The sequence below is a fragment of the Agrilus planipennis genome, unplaced genomic scaffold, assembly GCF_000699045.2.
Source record: "Agrilus planipennis isolate EAB-ADULT unplaced genomic scaffold, Apla_2.0 scaffold1, whole genome shotgun sequence".
NCBI lineage: Eukaryota > Metazoa > Arthropoda > Insecta > Coleoptera > Buprestidae > Agrilus > Agrilus planipennis.
The window spans coordinates 1,342,199-1,364,358 of NW_020442466.1; the positions used below are offsets into that span (position 1 = coordinate 1,342,199).

General features: G+C 36.1%; 1 protein-coding gene across 1 annotated transcript in view; it reads right to left on the reverse strand.

Annotated features, from left to right (window-relative positions):
* The window catches only part of LOC108734026 (protein dachsous), a 411,826-nt gene that overhangs the window by 388,450 nt on the left and 1,216 nt on the right, over positions 1-22,160 (reverse strand). Inside the window, exon 2 of the mRNA XM_018465413.1 lies at positions 19,400-21,154. Coding sequence (XP_018320915.1) covers positions 19,400-21,115 — 1,716 coding nt within the window. The 5' untranslated portion in view covers positions 21,116-21,154. The remainder of the gene's footprint in view (positions 1-19,399; positions 21,155-22,160) is intronic.

The window sequence follows — 22,160 nt, forward strand, 5'->3', positions numbered from 1 at the left end:
CCCATATCAAGCCCCTTCATCCCGTAGACGAGCGAAGCCACTCTCGCAACTTAAATAATACCTACGAAAATTTTCGTTACTACGTTCGCAAAACTATTGGGTTTGGCTATGGAAGAGGGGACTCATCTACGAAATGGAAGGGATAAGAAAAGGAAAGAATCATCTCACTCGCACTCGCAGGATCAATAAGGAGCTACTTGGTTAACCTTGAGGAGCACTCGGGATGCAAAAGATCCGAGTTTGCCCAGCTCTGTTATAGACCACTGGCGAGTTGAGGATAGGAATATTCTATTACATGATATCATCAAAGGGCAGCATCATCTTTTGAAAAATGCGATGTGGTGTAAGACAATTCGTACAAATACCTTCAGCCACCATTTTATGTTAATAACAATGAAGTCCAATAAATGCAATTTTAAGAGTGTTATGCGCTATTCAAAACATTTCGAGAGTTCTGTTAGTTATAGTAGTACCTAAATAGGTAGGATGATGATGAAGTTTTGACATTACCACATAAAAAGAAAAAATATGATTACAAAGAATTGTGTAATTTCTATGCTCGTTCAACGTTATAGAAACTACCAGACGTGGATAACTATTCGGACTTATTAGTCCCCATCAGAACCCCATAGACAGTTTCGTTAAATTATCAACCAAATCATAATTGTTCCATAAAAAGAAGATGACGTAATATCAGAAAAGGTAATCTACTGATAATTTAAAATACTACTATTAAGAGCAAATAGTTAAGGATGTGGATGATCTACTTTTAAGGTTAGGTCAAGAAAGGAAATAGTGGAGGTGCGTGTCCAACCAGCTTTTGGATGACGATGACCACTAATTTTGGATTCATAATTTTAAAATCTAGTATATTCTATCTAAACTACTTCGTACTCCTTTTGATCATCCACATATAAAGCTCTATCAAATCGAGAATTCTAAATATTTTAATTAAGTTTAAATGTTTCAAAACCTTTTAAATAATGTTATGTTTTGGTGTGTGTATAAATATATAATATCTGAGTATACCTATTACTGATAATAAATTGTTTTACAGAATTTTATTTTCATAACTTATTGTTCGTTGAACTTTCCTGGATTTCTGGTAGTGTAGACTTGAATTGTTAGCAGAACTCACACGTCATAAACCCGAAAAGATCAAGAAATGCTTTGTCAAAACCGATCTTCTTCAGATTATTCGTACTCGAGCATTTTCTTTCATTGGTATACGAACATTAGAATTTTACGACAAGGAAGCGTTCAATCGACGCTCTTTGAAATGTAGAAGATCAAGGTTATTAGTCAATGCGCTGAATAATTAATTTTCCATCTGTCGTCCAGGTCAATAACGCTTGTGTATAGCTGTTACGGGAGAAGAGGAGTTTACGATCGGCAATTAGGCTAAGACTATTGTAAGCGCCATATTGGCGCGATCGCCAAAGTTATCACCGGTTATTATATTAAATATCGAATACCTTTAACGATCCTTTGTCCTGAATTGGCCAATAAGGCGCTACCAAAACACTAAAATTGATATAAAACGTCCCAGTATGCCACTGTCAAAGTGACCTCAAATCAAATAAAGCAGCTTTTCATACAATAATAATAACGAAAAGTAAAACGTCATAAATAATATTGATTATTAATTAATTTATTGTAATTTTCATATAGACATCTATAGGGCAAAGTAGTAGACCATTAGGAAATCAAAACATTTCAAACAACAATACTGATGATGAGGAAAACAGTGATTCATCATCATCATCATAAGGTCGTCAGTCCTAAGACTGGTTGGACACGTACCTCCACTCTTTCCTATTCTAAGCTAATCTTCGCATTTCCCTAAAACTAGAACAGCCCACATCCTTAACTATTTGCGAAGAGTAATCTAATCTAGGTCTACCTCTACCCCTCCTAACTCCTGTTTCTGCCTTTAGTATGTCTCTGACTAGACCTTCATGCCTGAAAAGGTGTCCTACCAATCTATCTCGCCTATTTTTTATTGACTTCCATAGAGTCCTCTTTTCTCCTATTTTTTCTAATACCGTTTCACTTCTAACCTTTTCTACTCACGTTATCCTCATCATCCGCCTATAACACCACATTTCGAACGCTTCTAACCTTAAAATAGTGATTGAAATAAGAATTTATAGCAAGGAGTTAAATTGTCAAATTATAGCTTGTTGAGAATGTTTCGTCAGGTCCCCAAAAAAAGGAGCAACCGCAAACAATTTTATTACAGTTTTTCGGTAGATGTTACTTTCTACAACTATTCGGTGATAACGCCCACATTTTTTATTTTTATTGAACGTGGCCGTAGCATAATTCGTACTAATGGTAATATTAACACATGTAAGTTTGCACTCTTGTTGTTGTAAATAACTTGACAGTAGCCGTTCATATTTACACGTCCATTAATGCTTATACGAGGTTAAGGAATCGACTATTACTTATGCAAATTAAAAGAAGAAATGCTTTATCGACTAACTTGCTTAACAAACAGTGCCTACTATTAACTAATTTGCACTTATAGGATCTTCCATTATTGCTTATTGACGTTAAACTTTATTAATAAAGTAGCAACTAAAATCAGCCTATCTATTCAGCAAAAGATTACTAAAACTGTAACACATTTTCATTTGCAAAAAGGAAACAAACTTTTAGTACTTACAAGCACAACATGATAAAGTGTAAACGGTTAGAATGAGTGCTTTACAAATTATAGCATTGTAGGCTTTCGGGCCCTTTTCATAGGGCTTTTTGACAAATTTCAAGCATTCGACGCATTTTTTGTCGGAAGTACTGCACCGAATAAAAACAACCATAACAGTTGGAGGTTGGAATTGGAGTGTAGAGGTTGATCTACTATTCTGGCAAGATGCCTAGTCCCTCTAGGGAAATGAGATACATTGGCAGGAATATTCCTCTTTACAAAAGCACTACCAGCAGGACTCTTACTACTGCTTTTACTACTACTTATACGTTCTATCATTAAGTCTACTTGAATTCCTTATAAGGCATATACCTAACCTGCATGCGTTTGACAAAGGATTCGTATTATTATTGCTTGTAATGATGTTTATTCTATTTCTATTTGTTATTTCAAATTATCGATGCATTATGTACGATAATAATAAATTTTCTCTTTAGAAAGTAAAGAATGTTTTTATTGTATTTATAAAAAAAATGTGTCATAAAAAGGTCACTCTGAATTGCGAATCTTTGTTAAATAGACCCAGTTACATGCAACATCTGAAAAAGGAGTGTACAGTGACAGGCTGACAGCGCTTTTGACTAAGGATACAACAAGTTTGAAACGATCACGATATAAAGTACATGCCTACATTTTGAATTAGACAAACAAAAATAGTGTAATACTCGTTGAAAGAATTAAAAGTGGGATATATCGCGGTTCGATGAACAAGTGGAACAAATGTGACACGCTGCGGAAATACCCAGTTAGTCTTACATTTCTATAATATTGACAAAAATTTGCCTTCAAGAAATAATCTATTTACTTAATAAGCACATTACAATAATGTAGAAGTTCAGATTTAAAAGTCTAGGTTTTGTTGAACATGTTTTGTATACGAATGTTACAAAGACGTAAAGTTTGTAACGAAAATTTAATGTAGTAGGTTTCCGAAACTACTCAATTTATTTTAAAAATTCTTTCACCGACATTCACAATGGATCTTTTGCGTATAGACAAATTATAGTAGAAAAGTTGTAGAGAAAAAAGATCTGTAAAAAAATTCGCAACGAAATACGTTAAGGTATCATAGCTATTAAAGTAATAACTAATAAATAATAAAGCATTACATTTCTATGTAAGCTAGGGTGGTTTTCGGGGCTTTAGGGTAAGGGATAAACAGCAACTTTTTTGTAGGTAATTGTACATCGATTTTTTTTACTGTAATAGAAATTGCGTGCAGTATATGTGCACATTTCGTATTTTGTAGTGATAATCGTGCAACAAACAATCTCTGCGTGTAATGAAATCATCAAGAGATCACGATCACATTTATGTTGATCGGACGGATCGGGACGGGACGTGGTGACGTCGACTGATGGGGCATGCGGTAGTTGTGATTCTAGTAGCCCCGTAATAGCAGAAAACAATGCGATCCTAGTCGGTCGTGTAGTTACACGAGCGGCATTGCGAGACGCGACTTTACCGGCGACGCGCTACCACAGTTAAGTCCGCGCACATTATTGATGCCGCTTGGCAATCGTTTTGTATTTTACGATACAACCGTGGCTGAATCTTCTACGTTCTTTCCGCGTTGCACTTACCGGGGATAAACCACAACTGCAACTCTGTGGCTTGGGAGATGAATGGTCAATAGGCGACTGGCTTGTCTTTGGCTCTCTCTTCTTAAAACTTCTCACAATTAAATAGGTTGTTGCTTTGATAATGGTTCATCATCATTAGAAGGTTTTCAGTCCAAAATATGGTTCCGTTTTACCTATCATAATCTAAAACTCGAGTAGACTGCATTTTTAACTAGACCAGACCGTGTGCTTTTGTTTGTTTTATATCTAGCGCTATTTACATCCTAAGTTATTTCTAAGACTCCCCGAATATCGGAAGTCAGAGGCTTGTAGGTTTATCGCTTCCGATTTTTATGTTAGTTTCAACTCTACTTTTACATCCCTTAAATACCATCGATTCTTGTGACCACGACGGATAATTGAAGTGCAATTTTAGTTTAGTTATCCCAGTAGACCGAGAAGTTATGTAAATACGTTAACATGTTTGTACTTCTAAGCTTCTAATACAACATTCTTTAAGTCTAACTAAGAAAGCGATAGTTCAATGTCGACACACTGTTATTGTACTGGAAGGTACTTGCCGCACATCTCCTGATGTAAGGATCATTAAGTGCTCCTGCTAAGAATTTCTGTACGTCGGCAGGAATCCATATTTACCATGAGATTTATTGACTTTTGTTCTGCGATTGCACAATCGCGAATAAATATTCCTAATCAAGGAACTTTTGCGCCGTAAATACGTCACTCGGGGCCTGCGCCCCGCGCGCTCGGTTAACCCGCTAACCGGAGTCCCCCCCCTTGTACCTTGGTCGTTTTGCGTGCTATGAATAAAATATTAAACGCACTGACATTAATTAATTGCCTATAAAATAGCTCCCAATGCTTCAATGCCCTTTTCCCGTTACCAGTCATCTACGAGTATAATGCGTCGGTCACAACAAAGACCCATCGTGCAATATTACTACAGCGACATTTTTTCAAAAAAGCCTCAACAATGCACATACGCACCCGGAAATTCATTTTAGCCTGTCTTCATAACGTACATTTATCTCTCGAGCTGTCGTGATCGTTATGAAATGAAAGAGGACGACGTAGCGAGAGGTCAACATCCAATTTCATTCAAATATATAAAGAAGAAAAAAACAGCCATGAAAATTAATATGCTTGAAACATCCTCCAGGTGAATTATAGACTAGGAAAAGATAATAAAAAATTTTATTTCATAGTCCTAATCAAAATTAATACCAACTAAACGAGCAACGAGACATTTATTGCTATTGTGAATTTTTGTGATGCTTTCTGTAGACCAAAGAATGTTGTTAATGATACGAAAAACAACTCTCACTACAGACCATTGAGACTCATTTAAAGCTTTGAGGTTTATTATTTGATAATTAAAATGAGTACAGTAAATTAGGGTTCTAACAGTTGAATTATTTAAAATCCGCATCCCCGTCCGGATCGGCACATTCTGATAAGATTATTTAGCGGACAATTGATGTATTAAATTGCTACAATATGTTAAAAAAAGGTTAACATTAATGAACAAAAGTATCCAATCTTAAAATGGTAAAAAAGGTATGAAACTAAAAGAATTAAATATTACTAACAACTCTACAAATTGCAAGTATTTTAAGGAAAAAAGAAACATCTATATCCATGCCTATATCTTCATCCACATCTGCAACTTTAGAATCTTGATAATCTAGATCTAGATTTAGCAAACTTAACCTCACAAGAGTTTTCATCCGTAATCAGTTACAACCGTACAATAAACTATATCTTCCATTCATTTTTCTCTACAATTCTATAATAATGGCAATAATAAATAATGTCCATAGTCAGATAATAAATTATGTAATCATTACATTGTTTCGCGAAATTCCAACTTTGCACCTTTAAAGGAAAAATTCGATGGATGAAGTTGATCACAGGCAACGAAATAAATTCGGCAAATACGTCGGGCTGGAATTTTAGAGAAGGTTGGACGCAGGTAGACTCGTTAACAATAAAATTTACCTGGACACAAAACAAACGGTCACTTTGTCATGCATAAAGGCAAATCGTACAGTCTTAAACAGATTTCGAATGCTTAAGACTTAACTGAGACATTAAGTGGGTACTGTATTATTTTAAGGATCTGCACAGATTTAAATGCACGTCTTCATTAAACTTCGCTCGGAAAGAAAAGTTGTTAAAAATAAATCTTTTAGCCTCAAAGACTACAAAACCATGTAAGATTAACCAGGTAGCTAGTTACAGGTTTCAACAAAGAAAAATCACTCTAATGCATACTGGTCCTTCGAAATATGCCATTTCAAATTATTATATAAAAGAATAAACAGGATGTTCCTGAGTATTGCTTTAAAGGGACTTTTTCGAATCTGTGACTGTTTTCTGCCATATCATATGGCAGTCCCTTTAACAAAAGGGGTCACTTTTATACTTGCGGTTAATTCAAAAATTCTAAAAATATTATTTAGGTTAAAGGCTCTACGCTGGTGCAAAACGTGGACGATGGGCGCAGCGGAAAAAAAACGTTAGAAACGTTCGAAATGTATCTAGTGTTATAGCTGAGGATACCATGGATAGAAATGAGGTATTGGAAACAGTAGAAGTTATGGAAGTCAATAAGAAATAGGCGAAATTGGTTGGTAGGACACCTTCTTATCTACTGGGAGACATATTAAAAAGAGAAACAGAAGTTAAGAGGAGAAGAGGTAAATCTAGATCTAGATCTAGATCTAGATCCTCACAAATAGTTGAGGATGTGGAATGTAGTTTAAGGGAAATTAACTCAGGATTGGAAGGGGTAGAGATATATGTCCAATCTGTTTAAGGACTGATGACGTTATGTTTATAATGATAATAAAATTATATCAAAATAAATGTTGTATTTGCATTCGGTATGAATGTGCACATATCTCCTGGGAAGCAGGGCTAGGTGTTGATTAGAAATTTTGCATGAACATTTTCAAAAACGCGCAGAACATTAATGATAAGGAAAAAAGATAAGCTATTGTTGTGGAAGCTCTCAATCGAAAAATGTTTTTCTTGCCCAAAATAACGTATGCATTCAGTGAAATTTGCCAAACACACCATCAAATGCTTGTCAAAAGTAAAAACACAGCCCACTGAATTCTTCCTATATAAATATTTTAAAACCCGTTTCTTATGTCGCACAATAATTAAATTAAGTCTGCGTTTTAACTTTTTTATTTCACTTAGAGAGCAAGAAACACGTGCAAGAAGTTGCGTCTGCTATTTCCTTTCGGTTCTTTTACTCGTTTTGCCTTACTCTCTCATTCCACATCTTTGTTTCTCTTCTTTCACTCCTTGCTCTTTTCCTTTTCAAAGTTGTTGTTTACTACCTCTCTAAACACGTATATACTCGCATGTACATGTATGTAAACGGCTATATACTCGCTCTAACTAACTGGTTTAATAATTAGTGGTATGTGTAAATAGAGAAAATAATTCACCTGTTATGCTTAAGCATTTAGGTTCGCTATAAAAAGTGATCTAATGGTCTTATACATGCTAATGTATGGTTGTGGAGATTCCCATGGACATGTGAGGTACCTACCTACCTACCTACACTTCTTGTACAATGCACGCCTCTATATACTTATAACACAACTTGCTGCTCCATGAAAAAGTCTATCAAATGGAAAAAACAAAACGATATTTGTACATGCTTCCACGAAGACATGGTACTATTTTGCAAGCAACGTAAAGAACATCTGTTCAACCGCATCATGAAGAAAATGCAACTGATAGGAGGCCTCTTGAATAAAAACAAAAACATTACTTGAATATCATGCACCTAAGGGTTGCATGATCCAAAAACCTGAAACATTTGGGCAAAATTTCGAAATGTTGATATTTTGTGCTGCCTTGAGAAACAAAATTTTTAATTTTAAAGAAAGCCCTATTTAAACTTACTCAACACTATTCAATTATAAATAAATAAATGATCATTATTAAAACTATTTAATATTAACTCACTCGATGAGCTTAATTTTTTTCGTTGTCACATGCATGTATTATTTTCACTGAGTCCACCAATGTGGATTCTGGAAATTGGAACCTCTGCTGCTATATAGGTACCAAAAGCATTTAAGTTTATACATCAAACGGTTCCTATAGATAAAAAAATTGCTAATATAGATAATAACCCATGTCATACATCATAGTTCATCATCACAAGGTCATCCGAAAACTGTATGGACACGCATCTGCTGTCTATCCTATCCTCAGCAAACTTTCTCATTTTCTGAAGCCTATCATTCTGTCGTCTATAGCCCTTCATGTCTCAGAAGGTCTTACCACCCTATTTTTCCTTTTCCTTAATGACTTTCACCACGCTCTCTAAGTTCTTCCCATTTCAACCCGTTTTCATCAGCATTCATTCAAGCAAACACCTTTAATATTTTCTTTTCCAAATTTTCAAATTAAAATCGTTCGAGAAAGCGCGGAAGTAATTTCTTTTTGTTAAAACGTAAAAACGCTATTCTTCTCTACCGTTTTTTCCAACTTGAATTGTAGTTACCAAAAATTAAACACGTATTGTATATATCGTACTGAAATTGCAATTAGAGTGATACTTTTTCTTACTTTTTACAAAACCGATACGTAACAATAGTAACAGAATGTAAAAAGTAGTTTTGTAAAATACAATCATTAATAATGGCATCGTTAATTGATTTAACCGTTTCGTAGGCAACTACTAATGCAATCGAGAACCATTTAAAAAAAGCTACAATCTCGTCTGGCGAGATTTCTTCGCTTATCTAGCGTCGATATCTCCAGTCTTCCAGCATTATCTCGGCCGATTGTGACAGTGCCAGCCTATGAATTACAACGGATGAAATTCTTGGATACATTTCGAAAATGCTCAGTATTTTTAACGCACAAAAAGCAACAAGTGCCTTTTGGAAAGACAAATTACCTAATGAATAAACAAATTACATTGACAAAACAACAAAATTTCTAATGGTTAAAATGGTCTAAAAAAAATCTGCCTCAGGAATAAACGGCTTTATTTGATTGTGAGAAACTTTGATAACTTTTGGAACAAAATTGTTGTAAACCAGCACAAACACTATTTTCAATATGGCGTCAAACTGACGGTAACACACTGACCAGTATATTTCGGAACGAATCAACAGTATGGCGTCGATTTATGAGTCATCAGCACTGGCCTGTATGCTGGGTTAAATTTCGGAATACACCCTCTATATCTAGTCTTTTTGAAGTAATGTACATCTTGATTTAGTTTATTAAACTCAGACATTTATTATACAATTCTTAGAATGAAAAAAAAAACGGTAGATATATACATAAATAATGAGTACACTTTCCACCTTAAACGTACTAATTAAGAAGGATGAAACAACAACAGAGAGGATCGAATATCTTTACTATACCCAGTTGCTAAAACGCAATTCATTTCCGTTATAGCTTATCAATAAATTACCATCTTACGTACGCAACGTTAATAAAGTAGGTAATTTGTATAAAAAGATATCGGCGGCCTGTTTCCCCTTGTTGTACATATTCGTATCAAAACGGGAAGTGACGTATAATTAAGATATGGCGTGAATTAGCAGATAAGAATACGTGCATAAAATATGTGAATTTAAATGTCTGACTAATTGACATAAAGTGCGTGCGCTTCTAGTTTCAAGTTGAATCTTGTACCTACACATCGCTATCTATTTATCTCTGCGACTTCATTGTAATAGAGCCTTGCTCCAGTTTAAGAAAATTGCATGCACGATTTAATTCCTTAATAGGAATTAATAAGTACATGTCAACTTAATGATTTTTCCCTAAAGATTCCTAGCCTTTGATAATACAATCATCTCTTGGGATTAAGACTGTCACATTGCAGGTACATTTAGTTACAAAATAAATATTATCATATTCAATTTGATTTCTTCCCCTTTTAAAGAGACCATTGTAAAAGAATCAAACCAAAATAGTGACCAAATAATATTTATATTAACCACCACCACAGATTACTCTTGTGGTACGATTAATTTCAATCATATTTGTTAAACATTAAATGTACAAGAAGGCGTAAAGAATCTTACAACAACACCTCTCTCGCATAAAACCACTGGCGTTAAGGTCTGATGCAAAACTAATAATAAGTGTTTTAAATATATGAATGTTGTTAACCTTTGTCAGACAACGAGAGTCTGTGCTGTCCGGAGCTGAACTGAGAAAGTTTGACCTCCTAAAAATCACCGTCACCGACTTGTTGAGGTCGAAAAACTGGACCTGTAGCACGTGAAATTACGTTATATCCAAACGCTAGCACGGGGTCAACATAAAAATGACATGACTGACTATACATTAATACCTATTCACACACGCATGCTCCCACATAATACGCTACCTAAAAGTGTTATTAGAACAGATGCAGGTATTAGATATCAGGTATTCTCCTTTTAACTAAATTACAAATTAGCTACCTATAAGGAACAACAAGGAGGAGTTAGAGATAGCTTCAAATTAAATGGAAGCGATATTGACAAAAGAGTGTTGTATGAAAATAAATAATAGTAAAACAAAAATGTTGGTATGCAAGGGAAGAAAAAGTAAGGAAATAGCGAATGTAAAGATAGGAGACGAAAGATAAGAAGAAGTGGTTGATTTTAGGTATCTAGGAAGTCAAATAAGTCAGGACGGAAGGAACAGTAGGGATATAAGGCAGAGAATAGCCCAGGTCGAGTCGCCTTCAATAAAAAGGTGTAAGGTGTATGCTTGGAGCGCGGCGCTGTAAGGGTGCGAAACATGGACGTTGGGGGCGGCGGAAGAGAAAAGGTTAGAAGCGTTCGAAATGTGGTGTTACAGGCGAATGATGAGGATACCGCTGATAGAGAAGGTTAGAAATAAAGAGGTATTAGAAAGAGTAAGAGAATAGAGGATTCTAGGCGAGATAGGTTGGTAGGATACCTTCTCAGGCATGAAGATCTAGTCAGAAACATATTAGAGGTAGAAGAAGTTACGAGGAGTAGAGGTAAACCTAAATTAGGATGTTCTAGTTTTACGGAAATGCGATGATTAGCTCAGGATAGGAAGGAGTGGAGGTGCGTGTTAACCAGTCTTAGGACTGACGACGTTATGATGATGAAGGAACAAATTTGAGGAAGTTTATTAATTTACTAATAATTGCTAACATCTACGGTTTTGACAGTAATGTTTTCAAAAAGGTTTTTTTTGAGTGAATGATTATGTCCGCAGTTATGTTTAATACGTGTCCCATTTATCTACCTTCTAAGAGAACGGATGAATGAAATATTATTGAACTTCATTCGTTTAAAGTGGCCTTTTGATACAATATGACGGCTTTCTATTAAAGATTATAGTTTTTCAAACAAGTATATTAAAAAGAAAAAACATTAAAAATTATTATTAATGGACTCAACTGCAATCAGCTCGCAGGTAATAGGTAATATTGCAATGACCGACTTCATTGCACGAGTAAAAGGTAAATCGTGACCATTCCAAATTCAGCAACTAAGTGTCTATTGCCCAACCAAGCATATCGTACAACAGAAGCGTACCATTAATAAAATTATTGTTGTCATCGGCAGGCACGGAATAACTGCAACCACAACCAATACTAATAATAAGTTTATTAATTTCGTAAACGGAAAATAATAACGTACGTCAAATGTTTTCCAGTAAGTGTTTACTTCAAGGGCATTTTCAAACTTCAAAGATACATACAAAAAATTTCTTGGGAGCCACGATGGGCGAATAGTTTATTTGCTTCCCTCTACTTTCACCAAAAGTTGTATTGCTTATGTTAGTACTAATTTTAGAAATTACTGTACTCACGTAGTTAACATTAAAATTACTACCTACCAATATTAGATAATATACACATAGAATATAAACATTATCTCAATTCACCACCAGTTATAATATAATCCGCAGGAACTCGAAGAAAATAGATATTTCTTCCGGCAAAATCCTCAATCTGCAGTATATCACATTATTTTCATTTATAAGTCGAATAATTTTACAACGAAATCCTAATAAAATACATGTCTGTACTCTGTAACTCGCAGTGTATACTATGGGTGAAATTGGATCAAATTGCTTATTTACGTATGAATTTTTCATTTTTTAAAGAATCTACAAAAATAGCCCCTGTAATGATATGCTACAAAAGGCATGATAGGAAATTAGAGACATGAGACAGTCTCGCGTTGATAATCCCCACATTAAGAAGTGGGCGAAACACGCCCACGATAATCAATCTCTAGTGGTAATTTGGGTCTCTTTTTATTATAATATTATAAATTCTAATGGAGCGGTTAATTTGAAAGTTCAAAATAATTTTTGCAAGTTTCTTTCAAATGTCAGTTTCTAAGTTCTACTGAACATCCTTGCAGTTGTACCGTTGAATCATCGTGAAGCTGCAGATAATACACAATTTGTAAAATTGGTTTTGTTCTGAAAGTCAAGTGGGTCTGATCGGTCATGGAAACACTTTTATTGAGAAACTACCGAATAAAACACAATTACAATTTGCATTTCGAAATGTTTTGCGCTTCACCGAATGTTATTGTTACAATTGTACAGTTACATCAGAAAATGTTCCGCTGGAGCCGCGGAATTCTAAAAAATCGATAGAACGAATGCTGCTTGCAATTGCGACTGACTCTTTTTACGAGATATAAAACTTAAAAGGCCATACCGACAGGCAACCTGGATAACGTCTCTTCGTGTGTTTTTCTGATAAATGCTGGCAGTAATTTGGAGCAATTTCACGTGTTCCAGCGTGACAATACCATTTTATAACGCAGCCAGCCAATACTTACTATTACTATCAATAACGTTTTCGGCACAGTTTGGCTATTTTAAGAATAGCACAATGAAAATGCAAACTTACTTAATGGTGTGGGAAATTAACAAAATACGAAAAAATAAAAAGTTTCGCTCAGATCTTTTGGGACATCATGGTTATGAAAACAGGATTTTGGAAGAGTTAAAACGACCCAAAATAAAATTCATTAATGCTGGATGTCTGTTTTTCCTAGATTAAAAGGCATAAAACGTGTGCAGTACAATCTTCTATTTCTGATGGCAAAACCACCTTCAAAGAATGCAGTCTGGTCAATCTACAATCAGGTCTGTATGAGAAAAATAAAGTTGATAATAGGGGTAAAACAAAACGCAAACGTCAAATCGAAAATCTAAAAATAGGAAACCTAAGAAAGAAAAAGTTGCCACCAGAAAATTTATTTTCTCTTCTAACATCTTTGCAAAAGGACCCTGAAAAACATTAAATAGGTTTTTAGAAAACTAGTTTTCCAGGACCTAACCGTTTACAAGATTTAAATGGTGAGCATCGAATTTGTAACAGCCTGTATATATGCGAAGCAATAACAAAATAGGAACATAGCGAACTTATACTGTACTCAACCTATTTCTCGCGGGAAAAAAGAGAAAGTAGTTTCCATTAGCATCTGTGCCTAAATTTAATGTGATCACGTACATACAATTTTCTATTATTTTCCGCTGTGCTTTTTACTGCTGACTGTTATTTACAATTTACACCTCAAAAAAATGCCGTACAAATTTTCTACCTAATTCAATATCTACTATAAGTACTGTATCCAATGGTTAGAAATTCGCTTCTAACTTTCTTTTTACTTGCGCAAACGACAAAATTTATTTTGTACATCACTGATGGAGAACAGGTAGATTTCTAGTTAAAGAATTGCAATTATCTTTTTTTTCTTCGATAGTTCCCACCGCAAATAAAGTTGCATCGCCTTTTTGTCGTTCTAAGTTCATGTCGTCCAAGGATTCCTGAATGTAGGCAGACAACAGCGGTGAACATGCGTTTTTTTCCACTTTACTAAAGAAATTATACGTAGTGGATAAGAGAGAGAAAGAGACCATACACCGCACCGATCGCTCTCTTCGCAAACTTGATTGAAACTCTTAAATGTGGAATGGTATTTGTAGAGAAAAACTGGAGTGAGCAGCGCGCGAATCCGTTACCGTATCAGTTGCGTCTTCTATGAGAAACAACAAGGACCATTGATGGTCATGAACACTTGAATGTAATAAAATGTTTGTACCGAATTCAGCAGAACTTCCTGCACAAGCTGTGCTCATTCCAAAAGTACCTAAAGTTCTTACTAAAAGAAACTGAAATACCAAAATGTCTTAAAATTTAGTAATTTTTCGTGATAATTAAAAATTTCTGTGATCCGAACACGAATGCATTACGTAAATAAATTAATTTTGAACATGGCAGCCATTTTTCGGGAAACCAATAGGAAATTAACTAATTTTACAAACTGTACCGTGTGACATATCAAATGAAAAAGGGTCTCAAATATTTTTTTTTTATAATTTTAAAACAAATAGTTTTAAAGTTATTTCTCGGATTAGGGTTCCGTATGTCCGAATGAAAAACGAAACCCTTGTAGGGCCACTCGTGTGTCTGTCTGACCGTTTTTTGAAATAAAATGTAAAGGGAAAATAAATAAATAAATAACTTTTTTAACCTGTTAATTGTAGATAACTTAAAATAGTAGTTTTTAAATGAATAAAGTGAGTATTTTGGTCAGTCAATAGCATGCTTCGTTCGAAGGACACACGTCTCCTTTATATCGAATATTTCATGCAGCCAAGTGCACTTATAGCGAGAAACTATACGCCTCGCACGGCAATATATTTCCGAACCATAAAATCCGAAACTCGAAGAAAACACTAAAGGAAGAAATTACACGCAACTATAAACTTTACCGTCGACCAAACCCGTGTAACTAAGTTTCAGAGTTGCGGATTAACACATAAAGATAATAAAAAACTAAAATTTATTCACTATTTATTTACGCGATATTTTATTTCGATTCAAATTAATGTTAAGTTCCTGTAATTGAATAAAATACGCGACGAAGATTAATTTTTTTATTTATTTTCTACACCGTACTTTATTAGTTTACCAACACCTACCTACGTTGCACATAACGATAGTTGCAGGGTTCAGGAGCTATCATGTGATGATTCTGCCATCATATCCGAGACAATTAAACAGAATAATATGCCTACGTTGGGAAATGAAGACATGAAGTTATTGAAATCACAATTCCAAATAGAGAGCGGCCAATTAGGCTTTTAATTAGAAAGCCTGGTCGCGAATCAAAGGCATCTGCTACGTGATTGCAAGCCAGAGTTCGACTGCACATGTCCTGATATGAAATAATTAAAACTAATGGCGACTACGCGTAACGCATAAAAGACGTAAATAACTGAGACTGTCTTTGAAAAGTGGAAATTGTAATTTATTTCATGCTCTTGTGAATTTATCTGTTCTTGCGGTCCGATGATTTATGAAGAATTTCGATTTGTTATTTAATACTTTATTCTTTTTACAGACTGCCTGCTTTACAATTGACAGCATACTCTACTGTCAGAGAAACTTTGTAACTTTTTAATAATCAGTTTCAAAGGCGGAAAAGTCAGTTTCACGAGACAGCATTGTATATGTATCTATATCAAAGTTTTTGCGGGCAATTCCTTAATCGCAAACTGAATTAATGTATCGGACATAAAAATTTTTAACACAAAAGTTATTTCCAAAACGAAAGCTTGCCGCTTTAACGCCATTTGGAATCGACACTAACGATTTCTTATGACACTAAGTATTATTTATTTTATAGATTAATATCACGTTATTAACGGTGCGAGATTTAAAGAAAATTTATCACATAATACTTTATATATCGATTGATAGCAGTCGAACAATTCAAACTGGTTTTAATAATACGTAAAAAATTTCTTGCTAGCTCATTTAATAGTAGGTAAGGTAAATTCCTGAAAAACCGCCCCGGATTACGGACGCTTTTTTTGTACTGGAGTTGATTCACTGCAATTAGCAATTCCACGGAAGATTAATACTAAAAAAATCGAGTGGGATATCTATTTCAAAGCAGTCTAGTGCATAAGGCGAGTTTTAAACAGTAATGGATCTAAAGAAACACAGGTTGCAAAAAGATATACATCATTAACTATACATGTCAACGGCTTTTAATCGCTAGTATTAAAGATCCGGAGTCTTAATTATGCAAAACACGACTTTAATATGGCTATTTTTAAAGCTGAACTTCTCCGCCTAGGTTTCCGCCTGTTGGCGAGAAGATATACGATTCGGGGCGACAAAATGTCAAATGTAATTTATTACGCGGAAAAGGTCAACGATTAAAACCGATGCAGTTTCGTACATAACCTGTTTATAATGCAACAAAACCACCTGCTGTACATTCGATCGTACATAATACGAATAACAATATCATCTTGAGGACACTTCGAATCCTACGTGCGTACCACTTTCACACATCATCTACCCATCCAACCGTAATTACATCCAAAAACGGCGTATTCGTTTTCACACGTCTCTAGCGTATTCGCTTGTTTTTATTTTTTAATATGCAACGCCATTTTACATGATTTAACAAAGCTGTAGTAATCGAACTGGAAACCTTATACACAACATGAGAAATACCTAAACCTAATTCGAAAACTTGCAAATATGGACTAGGGTAGTTTATATATAGTACTAGATTTTCGTTGATGTCCCAAATACATCGATGACCACATAAAACTAAGCAAAATAATAATATGGGAGTTTTCAGCAGCGACAAGACACAGCGGCGAAGTCTTTGTAGTTATGCATCTATTGATTCACGAATTTATCGGTAACACAGACCGAGCGGCATGGCCTAGAGGTTTAGACCATTGCTTAGCATTCGGGAGGACGCCGGTTCGATTCCGGGTCCGTCTGCCTTGGTCCAAGTTTTTCTGTGATTTCCTTGGATCACTCAGGCAAATGCTGAGGCAGTAATATTCCACAGATAATCTTTCATTCTCTTGTCGTCATTTCGTCCGTCTCATCTTTCTTACCCGAACCACCACCCACCCATTCCCACGATTCCTGAAAGCAGGCTGAAGAGGGCCTTCCGCCCTACCTTTCGGCGTAGTCCGGAGGGACTGCCCGCCCATCAGCATTACTGGCTGGTCGGAATGAAACACCCAAAAGTTTTTTTTTAGTTTCGGTAATACTTTGACAGCTTTCTTGAAACGGAATTTTTCAATGCGATAATTATTATTGATCACTAACGCATGAAGTTATTGGTCCAAAATGCTTAATTGACCATCCATTAATGGGGGTAAATACCAGAAAATTGTCATTGCGCCCAATCTTATTATTATGTGGATTTTCCAGCAAGACTTCACTGCCTGCTCACAAAGCAAAGCTCAATGGAGGACAACGTTTCAGCGTTGATCTCCCTTAATATGTGGTCAAGCAGCAGCCCTGATCTCAATCCCTTAGCTTACGCATTTTGGACCAAACTTCAAGTGTTATTTTATATTTTTATGCGTTGAAAAATTCCATTATGATAGGTGTCAAACAATAATTAGAGGTAGGTACGATTCGTGAATAAATACAAGATGCGTGGCAAGAAAGCGTCGCGGTTGTGTTGCTACTGAAGCTTTTACATTGAATACATCATACATGGTTTTGCAGCTTTTTGCAACAGCTTTCCAACAATACGGAGGTTGATTGGTGATGTACGATAGCTTGTTTTTATGTAAGAAGCAAACAATTTACTGACCATGGTCATATCACTGACAGAACTTTAGGCACTATCTACTGTATAATCTATTAAGAGAAAAAACGAAAATGTAGAAAAAGATAATTACGACTCTGGTGTAACAAGACATACAAAACTACATCTAATACAATTATTCTTTTATCGGCTTTTTAATAATTTTTAAACCATATCAGTAAAATAAGCTTCAGGTTCGAGTATACATTAACCCCTGTAATAATAACTAATTTTTATGATGTACCTACAGCAGATTATAGTCAACAGTGACATTTTTTAACATAAGCTATTCAAACGAGCATCGGTTGCCAAATGAAAGTTTGATTAGTAAGGAATTAATCCATTTAATTCGTTTGATATGCAGCAAAGTTTTGCGATTAGAGCGGTAATGACAACCTATATACGTCAATCAAACCATATCACGTCAGTAATTAACGAGATTTCACTATATGACAAGCCCTAAACTGCCATTTGCAACATCTAGCTCACAAAAAAAAACGCCAAACGCTATTATTAGGAAAACATCGACATAAAAAATATGTCTACCGGTTGCAAAGAAACTACGAGTATAATTATCATGATATAGTGTTAGTTATATACTGAAATCAAATTGAACCAAAACTAAGCAAAAAGCAAGAAAAGATCTTTAAATTTCCTTTAACTGTTATTCTACAATTAATTCGAAACGTGTGGGAGTGAGTTCAATAACGTATTCAATATAAATCAACGCAAGAGCGAATATACGCGAAGGAGTCAAGGCTCTCAAGTTGCTTATCGATACGTCGAGTCGTCGTTCGATCGGTAACAAAAAAGAAAACAATTAATTGTTTACCTGCCAAAAACGCGCAATAAATGTTACCATGAGAAAAAGTGGAAACATTAAATAAACTTTCTCTGCGTTTATTCGTTCAGGAAAAAAAAATTATCCGAGCCGCATCTTCACCATTTCCATCGAAAACGAAAAGTATTCACTCTCTCGACGACTCGAAAGAGGTACGCCGTTCAAAATTAGGGCGCCACTTTCTGTAATACGGAAGGCAACAAATCGTCATTAATTTTGACTTTTTATAAATTCGAAAGTCAACAACGGTAACATTGTAAACGCACATTTAAATGGCTCTTAATTAAATTTAAGAAAACGAAATTATAAGAACGACCATTGTAAACGCAATACGTTCCTTGCTACTTACAACAGGTTCAAATAATCATTAACAGAAGAATCTATCCTAATTTTCTATGCAAATTTTTTTGACCTGAATGCACTTGAAGAAATACTATACTTCCTTATTTGCCACGTAGAGTTTCGGTCGAAACCCTCACGGTAGGTGGCCGCCTACCTGCATCAGGAAGTCATACCCATGTATACTGATTTAGCACTAGAAGCGCGTTTGTTATTCTAAGTTACACCGCCAACTTGTCCAAGTGACCTCGCTAATTATGATATTGCAACGTGAATAGGAAAAAGTTAGTCCTACCTTTAAAATGCAGCGTCCTATCCTTTCATTTTCCGCCACCGAAACGTTGTAGAAACTCTGATCGAAGATGGGCTCGTTGTCGTTCACGTCATGTATCGTCACATTCACTATAGCCGTCGAAGACAAGGGCGGAAACCCGCTGTCCGTAGCGACAACCATCAAAATCGGCACAGGGTCCGTTTCACAATCAACATGCGCACGAGTCGTCACTAAACCACTTTTTGAGTCTATCTGGAACCAGGACGAGTGATTCTCCTGGTTCTCTTCCAACGAATACGATATCGCACTGTTATTACCTTCGTCCTTATCGTGGGCGATCACTTGTATAACCGACGTACCGGGATCGGATACTTCCATCACGTTCGCATAGTAAATTTTCTGTTCGAATTCGGGAGCGTTATCGTTGATGTCGGTAACCATGAGATTTATCGTTTTAGATGCATGAAGGGGTGGCTTACCCGTGTCGGTTGCAATGACACTTAAAGTGTAATTTGGCTGACTTTCTCTGTCAAGTGGTAGTGATACTATCATCAAATATATGATGTTGTCTCTCGTGGTTAAGCCAAAATGTCCCTCGCCTCCGTTTAATGTGACGTTCATGTTTGAATATTCAGTTTTCGAGTCGGGATCGTGGACTGAAATTCTGGCAACAAATTCGCCTGGTTGCGCTGATTCAGAAATTTTCGGGGTGGCATCATCGCTCAAAAATATTACGTTAATGATCGGCTGGTTGTCATTTACGTCTGTTACTTTGATGGATACGAACGTTGTAGTTTCAAGAGGTTGTAGACCGTGGTCTCTAGCTACCACTACAATCTCATGCATTTCTTTCACTTCATAATCCAATGGCTTGTTAACAGATATCACTCCCGTGCTGGCGTCGATGCGAAATATGTTATCCTTGTCGCTCTGCCGACGATTAATGGAGTACTCCACCTGACCGTTTTCTCCAATGTCACTGTCCGTCGCAAACACTTGCAGCACACTTGTACCGACCGTGGCGTTTTCTTGTACACTTGCAAAATATCGAGTCTGGTTAAAAACGGGCTGATTGTCGTTAACATCTTGTATAGTAATATTTACAGTCATTTCGCCCCTTAACGGCGGACTTCCTCCATCTAAAGCTTCGATTACTAAACTGTAGTAAGGAGTAGTCTCCCTGTCGAGGAAACCGTTTATTTGGAGATCCAAGTATAACACGCCATCCCGTTCCCGATGGGACGATAGTCTAAAGGCACCGTTGACGTTTCCAGATACGATGTTGTACTTTTGAGTGTTGTATATCCCCAAATCGGCATCCCTTGCAGGATGAAGGGTTCGTTTCACGTCTCTGGGAGTATTTTCTGGAAATTCTATGTTCATAACCGATGTAGGAAATGTGGGTGCGTTATCGTTTTCGTCTAAAACTTTCACCACGACTCTAACGTTATCACCACTTATTGGAATCGCAACAAGAGAGTAACTAGCACGCGTCTCGCGATCTAAAGGCACTTTTGTTCGAATTTCACCGGTCGTTTGGTCTATCGATAAATCTGTATCTACAATACTTCCAAAGTCGGCAACTATCAAGTAAGGTGGACCACTATCTGAAGCTCCATCACCTATGAACCCTATCCTGGTTCCCGTGGGAGCACCTTCGGACACTTCAAGATCCCTCACGTGCTCACAGGAAACTCCCATAAGGAGCAACAGAAAGCCGAGCCAACGGCTGTCCATTGTGCCGCTGAGGCTTTCTATCGTGGAGGTTTAGACATTCTGGAAATAACAAAATTTGATATTAGTTTAAACACCACTACTTACAGGAAATTTTAGATGAGATGGTAAGTTATCAATTAAAAATAAAGAAAAGCGAACACCAAAATGACTGCGACGTAAATGAGTTGTACTATAAAAACTGAACACTTAATCATAGTTGACATTCCAGCATAGGTCGCTCAGCGGTGCAATGTTTACGAAGTTGTATTACCGTCGGGCAGAGTACGAGCTATGCATGGTTCCGCTACTTTTGTTGAACATCACGCACACTGCCACAGTACATAATAGACGTCAAAAGCACTTATGCTAGTTTTGCTTTCGTGCCGAAGCCAATGATCTTTGCAGGCGCCTAAGGTATCCCCAGGTACGCAGGTTTCATCCCCTGGCAGAGGACCGCTAATAAGCAGAACAAAACACTACTATCCCACCTGAAAACATTCCTCAACCGTTCCTAAATGTGTTTGTAATGGTTCCTCAATTTACCAGTTCTATCCCCCCGACGCTCACGATGAGTCGGCTATTCCGCAGTGCGCAGCCCACAAATGTATTATTGGCAAAAAATACGAAATCAATTAACTCCGCTTTGGTTTAATAAAGGAAACCGAAAATAATTACGCTTCACTCCACGAAAGTCTCGCGGTTTGTAGAAAGATTACTATTGTTTTGGTCGTTAGGTAGCACTTTACGGTAGAAAATAGAGGGAACAGTATGTCATAATTTCTCTTCACACGGTTCATTCGAACGACAGTGTCCACACAAGTTGCTGCACTTCGTGCATGATTGTAATGCAAGGGATTATTACATAATGAAGCATATTTTAAATGGTAACTGAGTTCGCACTAGGCATCTACTTAATCCTAGTGCAACTAAAGCGTTAACTGAAACATTATCCCGTAATTTTTTCTCACGGAGAAAGCGAGAGATCGGTTTACAAAAGACCACAAGTGGATAGATGAGACGACTCTTGACATCTTTACTTTTATCTTTTGATTGGTTACGTTATATT